The 13,170-nt window shown below is 38.2% G+C and overlaps 1 protein-coding gene and 1 long non-coding RNA gene across 2 annotated transcripts; one reads left to right on the top strand and one right to left on the bottom strand.

Annotated features, from left to right (window-relative positions):
- Positions 1–1,004: 1,004 nt before the first annotated feature.
- LOC144700900 (uncharacterized) lies at positions 1,005–1,842 on the bottom strand. Its single transcript, XR_013580891.1, has 2 exons — positions 1,597–1,842; positions 1,005–1,182 (listed from the first exon to the last, which is right to left on the bottom strand). It is a non-coding gene; the product is annotated as an uncharacterized LOC144700900 (long non-coding RNA).
- LOC144700899 (protein STRUBBELIG-RECEPTOR FAMILY 3-like) lies at positions 1,832–8,595 on the top strand. Its single transcript, XM_078572475.1, has 17 exons — positions 1,832–2,227; positions 2,285–2,382; positions 2,510–2,639; positions 2,710–2,781; positions 2,884–2,949; positions 3,041–3,112; positions 3,194–3,265; positions 3,347–3,418; positions 3,494–3,559; positions 3,673–3,738; positions 3,813–4,183; positions 4,258–4,622; positions 5,510–5,778; positions 6,557–6,695; positions 6,768–6,904; positions 8,026–8,182; positions 8,262–8,595. Exons 2-17 carry the CDS (start codon positions 2,304–2,306, stop codon positions 8,355–8,357), a joined length of 2,229 nt encoding a protein of 742 aa, XP_078428601.1. The 5' UTR covers positions 1,832–2,227; positions 2,285–2,303; the 3' UTR covers positions 8,358–8,595.
- Positions 8,596–13,170: the final 4,575 nt, after the last annotated feature.

The following is a 13,170-nucleotide window of genomic DNA, read 5'->3' as shown; positions in this document are numbered from 1 at the left end:
TTTTCCATGAATGGTCAAACAGTTTCCTGATAAACATGTGCATTTTCCCTTTAAATGATTGAACTTTTGATAATATCAGTTGACCCCAGTTGACCAACACATCTCATGTCACAACGAAGCTACGTCAACGGTTCTGAAAACTAGTAGAGCTGTTTATACGACCAAATATCCATAATATAAAGGCTTCATCATCATATAAAGTGTGAACGAAGTATCATAATATTTCCAACATATTTTCCATGACTGCTGCAATAGTTTAGGATTTGCTAAACATGGGTATTTTACGATGAAATGATTGAGCTTAAGATATATCGGTTGAACCAAGTTGAAGTTCTATCAAACTACACATCTTATGTCATCACGAAGCTACATCTAAGGTTCTGAAAACTAGGAGAGATTGGTATACGACCAAGAAAGAATGACCATAGTTTCATAAATCTTCCTCCGCGTTTGCATTGAATGGTGCAATAATTTAACATTTGCTAAACAACGGTATTTTCCCTTGGAATGATTGAGCTTTAGATATGTTCCGTTGACCCTAATTAAAGTTTGTCCGACCAATATATCTCGTCACCACGAAGCTTCGTCAACTGTTCTGAGAATTAATAGATATATTTATAATAAGAATGACCATAAAAGAAGTATAACCACCAAAGAAGGAATGCACACAATTTCATTAAATTTCCTCCATGTTTGCATTGAATGCATCAATAGTTTAGCATATTGCTATACTATGGTTTATAATATAATGATAAACATGGGTATTTTCCCATTAAATGAACATAGATTAGAATATATTGTTAAACATGGGTATTTCCCATCAAACGAACACAATTTGGGATATATTGCTAAGCATGGGTATTTTCCCACCAAATGATTGAGCATTAGATGAAATCGGTTGACCCAAATTGAAGTTATTCCGACCAACACATCTCATGTCACCACAAAGCTACTTCTACGATTCTGAGAACTTAGAGATATATTTAGACGATGAAATATCCATAAGAAGGAACGAATAAAATTTCATAAAATTTGCTTCATGTTTGCATTGGATGGTGAAATATTTTGGTAAAATGGGTATTTTCCCATCAAATGATTAAGATTTAGATGAAATCGGTTGACCCGAATTGAAGTTCTTCCGACCGATACATGTCATGTCACCACGAAGCGACTTCTTCGGTTCTGAAAAGATATATTTAGACGAAGTAATGAATAAAATTTCATAAAAAAATTGCTCCATGTTTGCATTGGATGGTGCAATATTTTGATATTTCCTAAAATGGGTATTTTCTCATCAAATGATTAAGATTTAGATGAAATCGGTTGTCCGAAATTGAAGTTCTTCCGACCAACCCATTTCACGTCAACACGAAGCTAGATCTACGGTTCTGAAAATTGAAGTAATGAATACAATTTCTAAAATTTGCTCCATGTTTGTAATGAATGGTGCAATAGTCCATTAGCAGTTGCTAAACATGGGTATTTTCCCATCAAATGATTGAGATTTAGATAAGATCGGTTGACCCAAGTTGAAGTTCTTCCGACCAACATATCTCATCTGCAATCACGAAACGACGTCGACGGTTCCAAGCTGACCTTCCCGAAGACGTCGACGGCCGAGATCTTTTCAAAAACCAGCCGTTGGAAGCCGTAGGCGAATCCCAAACTTAGAAAAGACCAGTTCTTTCCTCTTCCTCTCGCCGACCCCCCCTCTGTTCTAAATTTCTAATCCCTGGTTTTAGTTTCTTCGTCAATGATTGATAATCTCGCCGTCTCTCCGATTTGAACGCGGTTCGGGATTCAAAAGCTGTGATGTTCGATGGGGGCCAGCTCAGGCCCCTCTTGATTTGCATTCTGATAAGATTCTGACGCCCTCTCTCTACCACCCTCGTCGTCTTTCGTGGGTACTTCTCTGTCTTCTTTCTCTCTCTTCTCTCCGTCAGCGCATCTTTCCTTCTTATCATGCAGATCTTTGCACGTCTGTAACTTTATCTTGGGATTCCCCAGTTACCGTGTCGGATTCACCCCTACTTCTCCCAGACAGATAGAGAGAGATAGAGAGAGATTTTAGAGAGAGAGAGAGAGCTTTTAGAGAGAGAGAGAGGAGACCCTTTACGTGACTGCTCTTCTCCTCTCCGAATTGATTCTTGGATTGGAAAAAGACGAAGTCTTTGTCGCTCAGAGAGCTCTCAGATCCCCGGATTCGAAGCTGGGCTGGCCTCCAGAGGTGAGCTGTTCTTGCAGGGGAAGACCGATTTCAAGATCTGAAATCTTCTTCTTTCAGGGGTGATTATCTGTCAAAGATGCTCTTTCGACTTGTTCTAGCCTTGGTGGCGACGCTCCTGATCCCTCTCTCATCAGCGTACACTTACGAGGAAGATGGTAGTCTCTCTGCTTGATTAAAGATCGCATTTTTCTTTGCATTTTCTTGTGTAGAAATCTTGGGGAGCTCTGATCTTGTAAGTTTTTTTTCTTATTTTTGTAATTTGTTTATAATTTTTTGTTTCAGTGTTTGCTATTAATGGGTTATATGTGTCGCTGGGCTCGCCCCCAATACCGGGATGGACGCCCAACGGAGGCGATCCCTGCACGGAAAGCTGGCAAGGAGTTCAGTGTGTGGGGCCGAACATCACTGGAATGTGCGTTGTTGTTCTTAATCTCATTCATAAATTCAACTTTAAATTATATTGTGGATGGTGTTCTTGGCAGAATCCTCAACGGAGCGAACTTGGGGGGAGTATTGGGAGACACTCTGGTGAACTTTTCCTCCATAATTACGATGTGGGTTGCTCGATTTTTCATAGAACTTTGATTTTTTTGGCGGGGACTTTGGTTTTTTTGATGATTTGTTGTTAAGTTGGTTTTTTTTTGTGGGTCTGGCAGAGACCTGAGTAATAATCACATCGGAGGGAGTATACCGGAAGGTCTGCCTTCTACTATGCAACGATTGTAGGTCTTAATGCCCATTTATCTTCGGTTTGTCAGATTCCTGCTATGGATTCTAAGGGTAATTTACTATCTTTTTTGTTCTTTTGGTCAGCTTTCTATCGGATAACGCGTTCACAGGAAGCATCCCAGACTCTCTATCCACCCTGGGAAGCTTGACTGACATGTAAGTTTTATGGATTTTGATATCTGTGTTTTGTTTTTTCTTATTTTTCTGACTGGGTCATGATTTTCTCTCTATGCGCAGGTCTCTCAGCCACAATATGCTTTCTGGTGCCTTACCAGATTCTTTCCAGGCACTAACTGGGTTGATTAATTTGTGAGTTTCCTTATGATTAGATCTTGTTACCTGCTCCTGGGATGTTTCCATGACATGGGGTTGCACTATTTCTTTCTCTAGGGACCTCTCTTTCAACAGTTTGAGTGGAACTTTGCCCCCATCGATGGCGAGCTTGTCATCCCTGACAACCCTGTGAGATTTTTGCAAACAGACCCTTGCTCATTTCTGCTCTTGTTTCAACTATCTGACTTCTGAATTCTCCGGCAGACGCATTCAGAACAATCAGTTTTCAGGGGTCCTTGATGTTCTTCAAGGCCTTCCTCTCATGGATCTGTAAGCGTCTCATGGATCTACTATTGCGAAATGATTTTTACTTTTTGGGCTTTAAAATCTCAATGATATTTTAAACTGGGGTTTAATTTTCTTAATTAAACTGGGTTTTTTAGGAACATAGAGAACAACCTTTTCTCAGGGACAGTGCCCGCAAAACTGTATACGATTCCTAACTTCCGGCAAGTGTCTCCCTTTAAATAGACTTTTCATGGTTTGGATCCCTTTTGATCATTTTGATCTGACTGGTTAACAGATCAGACGGCAACCCTTTCAACACAACTGCCCCACCATCTTCTTCTCCACTGTCTCCTCCAGCAACGCCTTCAAAGCCAGGAAGCCGGCCATCAGCACAGGACAGCCCCTCTGAAGATAATGGTGAGAAGAATAATAGTGAGGGGAAGAAGAAACTTTCCAACCAGAGAATCATTGGGCTTGCATTCGCTGGTGCAATTACAATCATCATATTGATCTTGGTTGTGCTCTTGGTCCTCAACTACTGCCTATCAAAGCAACGCCGGCGAAAGCAAACTCATGAGAATGTAGTGAAAATAGAGGAGCTTGCGGAAAGACCAAGGCAAAGAGAATCCCCAGTCCGTCCTCCATTTGCTGTCTCTTCTGGCAAGGGTAAGAAAAAAAATCAAGGCTTTCTCTATTTTGAGTTGCTTTTATCCAGTTTAGTGATATTTTAGAAAATGCAGTCGCAGTGGCATTGCCCGTAGAACCAGATGTGAAGAGAGAGGAAGAGCGGAGGGGAGCAAAGACGGTTGCTGCAGCGGTTGGGTCCCCACCAGCAGAGTTGCCGGCAGTTGTGACACCACCAGCAGAGTTGGCGGCAGTGGCGGCAATGGTGGAGAAGCCACGGATTGTGCAGGAGAAGAAGAAGTCCTTTCCAGAGAATTTTGACTTAGCTCCTATCCCTGTGGTGAATCTTAGCCCTCCGACGTCAGTGGCATCATTCTCCGTAGGCTCGCTTCAACAGTATACTAACAGCTTCACCGAGGAGCGCATCATCCGGGACAGCCGACTTGGTAGAGTCTATCATGCAAAGTTACCAGATGGAAAGGTATTTTCTCTCTAGATTTGTCTTCCTGACTGATTTAGTCTCTCAATACATTGGTATATCTGTTTACATTTATTTCTGAGGCTCTCTTTTGATTTTTTCGTCCTGCTGTTTTCTCTGTCTTTGTTCATTCTCCCGTCTGTTCCTGCTGCTCTCTCATGCATCATGCCTATCTCGTTCTCTCTGAACTACTGGATATCTGTCTTTCTGTCTTCCACTTTGACTTCTCTCTCCGTTCTCTCCACCTCTCTTTCTCTCTCTCATTCGAATATGTTTATGTTTCTATCTCTCCCACTGCCCATATTTGTTCCTTTTTGTTCTGTCTTTGCCTCTCAGCCTTTCATAAACTGTTTTTGACTCTGTACTGCTTCTTTCGTGTCTTTCTGACTCTCTCATTCCGTTTTTCTCTTTTTTTTCTAACTCTGTTTCTCTCTATCCGCCTCTTTATTTATTTCTCATCTCCCATCTCTTTCACATCTTCTTTTCTGTCTCTGGAAGTCTCTCTTCAGATTTTCACTTTTCTTGTCCTATTTATTTTGTTCTCATCTCCCGGTCTTACTGTGTGTCTTAATCTTACGTTGTTGCCCCTTTCGTGTCTTTGTGAATCTCTCAGTTTATGTCTTTTCTTTTTCCATCTGCCCATCCTTCACCTCCTTTTTTTTCATTTCCTACCTCTTTGTTACTCACTCTTTTTCGGTCTCATTTCTCTCTCTCTCATGGTTCTTCTTTTGATGTCTTTCCAATTCTGTTTCCTTGTTAAGCCATTTGTGTCTTCCCCCTCAGTCTAGTTTTCTTGCTCGTTTCCCCCTCTGTAGTGGTTTGCTAACTCTCTCTCTCTCTATTCCTCTACCATGTTCAATGGTCGATAGTAATGATAGTTCATTGATCAGGAACTAGCGATTATGAAGCTGGACAACGTCAACAACTCGCTCCCGGTTGAGGCATTTTTTGAGATGGTGCTGATGATCTCTGAGCTCCGACATGAGAACATCCTTGAACTGGTGGGGTACTGCGCGGAACATGGCCAGCGCCTTCTTGTCTACAATTTCTTCAGCAGGAGGAGCCTCTATGATATCCTCCATGGAGACGACGAGCTAAAGCGCAAGCTCTCATGGAAGGCTCGCATTCAAATCGCTCTTGGGGCTGCCAGAGCCTTGGAGTAAGACCTTAAAAGCTGTTTTATGGCCTTGTTTTTATGGCGTTGCTGGACTTTGAGCGTTACGGGGGAGGAGAGAGTAATAGTTGGATCGATAGAGGCTGGTGGATAGAAGGGATAGAGTGATATTTAGAGAGGAATAAATATTAGTCTGAGGGTGATAGAATGATTGTTAGAGTAATAGTTGAGATAGATAGGTCTATAGATAGATTGATCTATAGAGATAGATAGATACATAAATAAATAGAGAGATAGATTGATAGATAGATAGAGAAGTAGATTGATAGATAGATAGAGAGGTAGATTGATATATAGATAGAGAGATAGATTGATTGACAGATAGAGAGATAAATAGATAGTGGGTGAAGAGAGGTGAAGATAGTGGGTGATAGAATGAAAGTTAGCGGGGATGGAGTAGTAGTTGAGATGGATAGATGGATTGATAAAGAGCGGTGAAGAAAGAGGGAGTTAGAATGGAACTTCGAGTTGGAAAGAAAGAGGGAGAGAGAGAGAGTTATATTCAGGAGAACAGAGTGGTAGTCATATAGAGATATATTGAGATAGATTGGGAGAGTGTGTGGTATGTAAGAGAGAGATAGAGGGGTCATCAGAAACATAAAAAATTAGGAATGTGATTGAATGGGAGTAATACAGATAGACTGACATAAATAGAGGGGGGGATCTATTCCTAGTTAGATAGATGGATGGAGAAATATAACTATAAAGAGAGGCATTTATTGTATGATTTTTTTATGAGATTTATCTTGCTGCAATGGGGAAGGTATCTCCATGATGCTCGCGAGCTACCAGTGGTTCATCGGGATGTGGAGTCCTCCAACATTCTTCTGGACAGTGAGCTCTCTGTGCGTGTGTGTGACTGTGGCCTCGCTTCCATTTTATCGACCTCATCAGTGACCCAGGTAAAGGAAGAAGCAATGTCTCAGATATTTATCCTTGAAACTTTCACTTAAACTTGTGAGTTTGGTCTCCAGTTATCAGGGAAGATCCGCTCGTTCAGTTATGAAGCCCCAGAGGTCAATGATTCTGGGTCTTACTCGGAGCACAGTGATATCTACAGTTTTGGTGTTGTCATGCTTGAGCTCCTAACTGCGCGCAAACCTTATGATAGGTAGATTATTATTTTTGTCGTCATCGCTGATATCATCATTATCATCTTTATCGTCATATTCATTGTTATTGTTATAATTACCACAATTATAATGATCAACACGATCGTCATCATTATTCTCGTCCTCATTATGATTATCTTTATTGCTATCATCATCATTAGCATTGACACTCTCTTACGGTAGTTATTATAGTCATCATTATCCCTCGGCAATCAGATTGTTCTCAGATCATATCTTGATCGTCAGATGTGATTGGTCTGTGGACTGATCCGATCAGATTGAATGATACAATCAGTACCACAGGTTGGATCTGGATCAGACCCATGGACTGTTTGATCCATAGGACGGTTCGGTCATAGATTGCCTGTCAGATCATTTTACACTCTGATTGATGCAGTTTCCCATTAAGCCAACTGGCTGTCGTCCAACCAAAGGCCGCCACATGGCAAACCTGGGGTATGAGAACCTTGGCGTGAACAGATGGATGGGCCCAACAGCTTCACTGCAGTGGAGAGGGGAAGCCACAGCGGAAGAAGAGGGTATGGGAGGAGAGAAGAGACAGGTGGCTGGGATGAGGTGCCAGCAGGGGGGAGGGGAAGAGGGAAAGAGGAGAAATAACAATCTAGTCAATCAGCCAGGAATGAGCATTGATCAGATCATATTAGCTATTCTGATTGATCTACTAGGCCTTCTTTGCTCATTTGATTGATGTAATGGGCCTCATTCTGTACCGGAGTTTAGGGTAGGGCAGACCAATGGAGTACCAGATTTGAATATTCAAATCACCAGAGTTGGTTGTTCAAATTGCAGATTCAGTCGATCAAATCATAGCACTGACCATCACCATTATCATCATGGCAGATGTCAGTGTCATCTTCATTGTGATAATCATATCATTATCATCTCCATTATCATCAACCTGATCATCATATAAACATCATCACCATTATCACTATGACCATCATCACCTTCATCATCATATTTCCAACGTCACCATTATGATTATAACTATCACTCTCATGCTGATCAGAATCATTATCACTATCATCACCATTTTCTCCCTCATCCTGATAAATATAACTAGCATGATGTCCACAACCTTCCATCTTTCTCCACTCAGTTCCCGACCCAGGGGGGAGCAGTACTTGGTGAGGTGGACGAGCCCCCAGTTTCACGACATCGACATGCTGACAAAGATGGTGGATCCATCCCTAAAAGGGAACTATCCTGTCAAATCTCTCTCTCGGTTCGCTGACATCATTAGCCGATGTGTCCAGGTACTTAAAGCTTATTCTTTTTCTCTTTGTATTTGAAAACATTGGAAGTTCATCTTTATCATATATCGTGTTCATCCAGAACTCGCCCGAGTTCCGGCCTCCAGTTTCAGAGGTTGTCCAAGATCTGGTGAGGATGGTTGAGGAGCTCAAGGGAGAGAGCTCCAGGCAGGTTTAGTGGGGGAAGAAGATGAAAATTTGGCGGGGTAATCTGCTCATTTATTCCATTGGTTTTCGTAGGTTCTGCATACATTCTTCTTCCTTTCTCTCTGTACATAATTGTCAGGTGGTTGGTATGAGAAAAGTTCCCCTACCATGCCTGGTGTTGTATGGGTTGTGCTATTTTGTTTACTGAATGTACTTGGAGTAAGATTTGTGGTGGTTTCAGAGCCATTAACATGGTTATTGTTCATGAACTCGCTGTAAATGTGGCTTAACTGAGAGAATAATGCTAAATAGCACATAGTAGAAGATCCTGATGAAAACTGAATACTCATAATTTGTGGCCCACCCTCGTCAACTTATATCCAAAAGGAGTTTTTTTTTTTTCAAATACATTATGAGTCAGAGAAGGTTAGCAGAAGAAGGAAATATGTTAATGGAGGGAAGGCGAGATATCGCATGTGGGGATGAAAAGTAATAAGTTGTCATGTTATTTATTTCATTTCATTTCTCCTCCCCCTGAATGCTACTTTTTATTGACACGGATTGGGCCATAAAGAACCCCACAATAAGAGAGCTTTCATGTGTCCTATTGGGCCTCCGTCCATAGGAGTATGTCGCAAAGGCAAACCAGAAATATTAAATAATCATAAAGAGCATTATAGATAGCAGCGGATTGTACATGCAGATCCTTAATACCATAGTTGGCTCATAACCTGGCGTAGTTCCCATGAGTGAACTAACTATATGCCATTATGAATAAACAAGGGATGCATTACAGATCACCATCATACCAAATGAAGCCACTTTTATAACTACTGTTTTAATATTCAATATTGGTATATTGAAATTCTCAGAATTTTTTGGTCGAGAAGAATATGATCAAGGATAGATTGCTGTCTTTTGAGCATATAGGGTCTGCTTAGATGCTAGGTTACTTATTTACCAAGGTAGTTCAAACTTATACCTTTTGTGGATTCCAACATACATTCATCATTTGCATTGAACTATCATTTATCCTAAATTTTTGCATGCGACTTTGTGAAATGTTGCATTTTGTCATGTAATTAGTTGTTCTCATTATTCATTATCAATATTTTTGTGTATCATTTTTATAATTTATAAATACATAAATTCAAGATGTGAAAAAAATGAAGCCCAATTGTTTTCTTTTTAAATTTCCCTGAGCTGTGGTAATTTTAAATAAAAATTATGATACATAGCATTTAGTTCATTTAAAATTTATTTATTGCAGAATAAATTGTTATTACTATTTCTCTTTTATTCAGATCAGGAAATTGGGCTTATACAACATTTGTGGTTGGTTTGTGCATGTCAAGAGAATGGCTTATAAGGCCAGCAAGAGCATGTTAATGGGCTGGAGAAATAGCGTGCTGCTAGACCACCAAGTCAACGTTAGGTCTTCCAGAACACACAACTTGAGACTTGTTTTTATTTATTTTTTCATAATATTAATTGTGGATGACATGTATTGTTTTGTTTTTCAGAATAATGAAGATGGCTGACTTGTTTTTCAGAAAAAATAGAAGACAACATCAAGATAGATGGTACATATTGGTCAAGTTAATTACAAGTTTCTTAAGGTTATTATTATATTTCAATTCATAGTTCAAATGGATATTGAGCAAGCTAGACATCTTTTGTCTGTTTAAAGCCGAGTAGCCCAAGAACCATTAAGGCCCATCAGATTTTTGAAACGATTCATTGGTATAGAAGGAATATGGGAGAGAAGGCAGGATTCTCTCTCAATTTCTAAAACATGAAGGAAATAAATAAAAAAAATCAGACTGAGGTGATTTGTATTTCTCTCCCTCTTGGAGATTTAATGAAAAAGCAAAGAACTTTTTTTTCGAAAAGAGAAGCAATTTTAACATCATATTCAAAAGGAGATAAGTTATCATGATACTCTAAATAAGTTAGTAGTTTTATTGAAATTTACTTGTAATTTATCTTTTGTTTGTTGTTAAAATGCTTTATAATGTTCTAAAGTTTTGTTTCAGTTAATACAGATGATTTTTGTCTCTTGCATCTGGATTTAGGTATAGTCCTAAAATATTTGTCAAAATGCTAATATTATCTCCCATTTTATGTATCAAATTAGACATGATTTTATGTGATAGTTCATATCTATGTTTACGAGCGGGAGCAGAGCGAAGATGAGTGAGGTTACGATAAAACATTATCTTTAGATAAAAACACGTTACGAAATGAGAAGTGACTTTGTCACTTCAGCCAAAGGCGCAAAAGCAGGAGCGAAAGACTTTAGGTTCCGAAGAAGAAAAGAGGTTACGAAGTATTTTCTGGCAGAACTTTTGCACCATCGCTTCTTCGCTCTGCTCCTAAAGTCACACCTGAGGGAGAAAGCTCGAAGAGCTTCCTTTCATTCGTTTCACTGGAGAAGCACCACACATAGCTGGAAGTCAGAGGGCCCATACTACCTGCATTATTGAATTTTCAAAATATTTCGTGCATTATTTAAACATAATTTTCTAATTTTAGATTATTAAAAACTATCATACATAAAAAGATGCATATTAATTTCCAAAAAATATGTAAAAAATTATTTTTTTGAGGCAAAAATGTTTCTTAAAAAATCACTCAGCAAAATCTCTGTCATTTTGTGGAGAATAAAATTCAACGTATTATGTGACTTTTGCAAACTAAGATTAAAACCGTTCATGATTTTATCCTACAATGAATATGATTCTCTTCTGTGATTTATGGGTTATTTATTCTAAAGTTTTGTGTTAATTGTCTTTATTAATTAATCTAAAATTTATATATATTTTGTCAACATCTTTAACCAGAAAAAACCTCCTATACAATTTTAGAACTTTAAAGTCAAATTACTACATAGTTGAAGTCTAAAGTGTTTCAAACTGATCTTCTACATATTACAAGTTTAAAATTGCCAATGATGATGAAGCTATATAAGAGAGTTCTTGCAAGGGATAATGTAAACTCAAATTTAGATGTTCAGTTTCCCCATGGCAATTGAGTTAATGAATATTATCCGAGGCTTTAAATCTATCAAATATATTAAGGTAAAGAAGAGATATTTGAAAAAATAATAAATAATGTGATATGAGAAGATAATAAGTAAAAGATCATGGTGGAGGATGATTGTGATGTGAATCAGATGTCATGGATGACGTGGATGGTTGGATATGGATGTATGTATGTGGAATAATAGATGGATTTGGAGTGTTGTATGTTAATTGATTGCTATGGATAAATGACGATTGAGAGGAAGATAAAAGGTATGGGCGAGGAACTCACTAAAAATCTTTATATTCACCAGGATCAAGGAACTTTGTGGCTATAGTAAAGCCTTTTCGCTTCTCCTTTGCCTTTCAGCTTCAATAAATAATTCGCACCAGGAAATTCAATGGATCATCTACACCTCACTTTCTTTCACTTAGCTGACCAATGCTTATGAAAATTCCCTATGAGATTTCAATTAATAGGGGCTCCACTCATTGATCCAAGGGTATGGTCAGGTAAAGGATATAGAGATAGTTATGTCATTGAAATATCAGCCTGAAACTCTTTTATTGTCATGAATTTTATTATGAAGTTATATCCTTCTTATCTATTTTTTTATCTCCTAATCATTCCATGTATCATACCTCGAATGTGTACCCAAAATGCTCATATTTTCTGACGACTCTAACACAATTTTCTCCGTTCAGTGCGAATCTGGCACATGTTCGGCGTGTTAAAAGGGCATCCTTAACTTCATTATGGAGCAAATAAAATTCATTTCTCAGAATCATGAACATTCCATTCAGATTATTCTTGTATCACTGCATGCCCCTGACAAATAATAAAAATTGTGAACATTTCTCATTGCCTTTAATATTTTATCCTTTGTTGTGTAATTTTTCACCACGTTTGAATGCATGTGCGGACTCAACATCAGCATCTTCTTACCATTTTAATTTCTAAATTTGTTAGTGTGCACAAGTTTCCTACTTTTCAATCAAATTTATTGGGGTTTTAATTTTAAATTTGACTTTCAATCATATTTATCAGCCACATCAATTTACATTTATTGTGGATTGAGTCTGCCATTTACTTGTATCTCTTACTGTCTGTCTATTAAAAAAATCAAAATTCTCACTCCTTGGTTGGTTCATTATGGGATTGAATTTTTTTTTTATGTCACAGTGAAATCTTTTATCTTTATTCAGAAACATAATCATTGGGCACTGCCAATACTAGCTGTTGCCAAATGACTGGACACAACCTAAATAAATATGTTCGGCCAAACATGGATAAAATCGTTTAAAAATGTGTAAAAGTACATTCTGACATACAGATTTATTTTTTAATAGACTTGGTGTCAGAAAGTTATGTAAATAGACACTATGACTTTCAATATGTATCACTAAGTTTCTTATTCTAAACCAAAAATGGTATTCGGTTTATGATAAACTTACCACAAATTAAGACAATTACCTTGATGAATAAAAAAACTACTAGAGTGATATTTGTATGTCTATGCCTTTTAGAAATGAAAATAACATTACTTGCACGATGTTGTTCAATTATTGGGTTTGATCCTCTCATCAACTCTTTCAAAATATTTATCCATTCAATTTTTCCTGAATATTGTTTAATTATAAAAGTGACCATGGAAAACATCAAACAATCACAACATTAATTCATAATTTTTGAGATTAAAATTGGTTTTAAATCTGAACTAAACTGGGATTCATTAATTCCTCGTGTCCATGTGTCTGATTTGTGGATAGGAAGTTTGCTGGTCCTATGTAGTGAGGTTTACCATTATTATTAATGATTTT

The sequence above is a fragment of the Wolffia australiana genome, chromosome 3, assembly GCF_029677425.1.
Source record: "Wolffia australiana isolate 7733 chromosome 3, ASM2967742v1".
NCBI lineage: Eukaryota > Viridiplantae > Streptophyta > Magnoliopsida > Alismatales > Araceae > Wolffia > Wolffia australiana.
Note: the sequence above shows the minus strand (reverse complement) of the source record. Positions and strands in the feature narration are given on the sequence as shown.

Coding starts and splice junctions, on each gene's coding strand:
- LOC144700899 (XM_078572475.1), top strand. CDS start 2,304: ATGCTCTTTCGACTTGTTCTAGCCTTGGTGGCGACGCTCCTGATCCCT. Junction 2,950..3,040: donor CCTTCTACTATGCAACGATT/GTAGGTCTTAAT, acceptor TCTTTTGGTCAG/CTTTCTATCGGATAACGCGT. Junction 3,419..3,493: donor TTGTCATCCCTGACAACCCT/GTGAGATTTTTG, acceptor ATTCTCCGGCAG/ACGCATTCAGAACAATCAGT.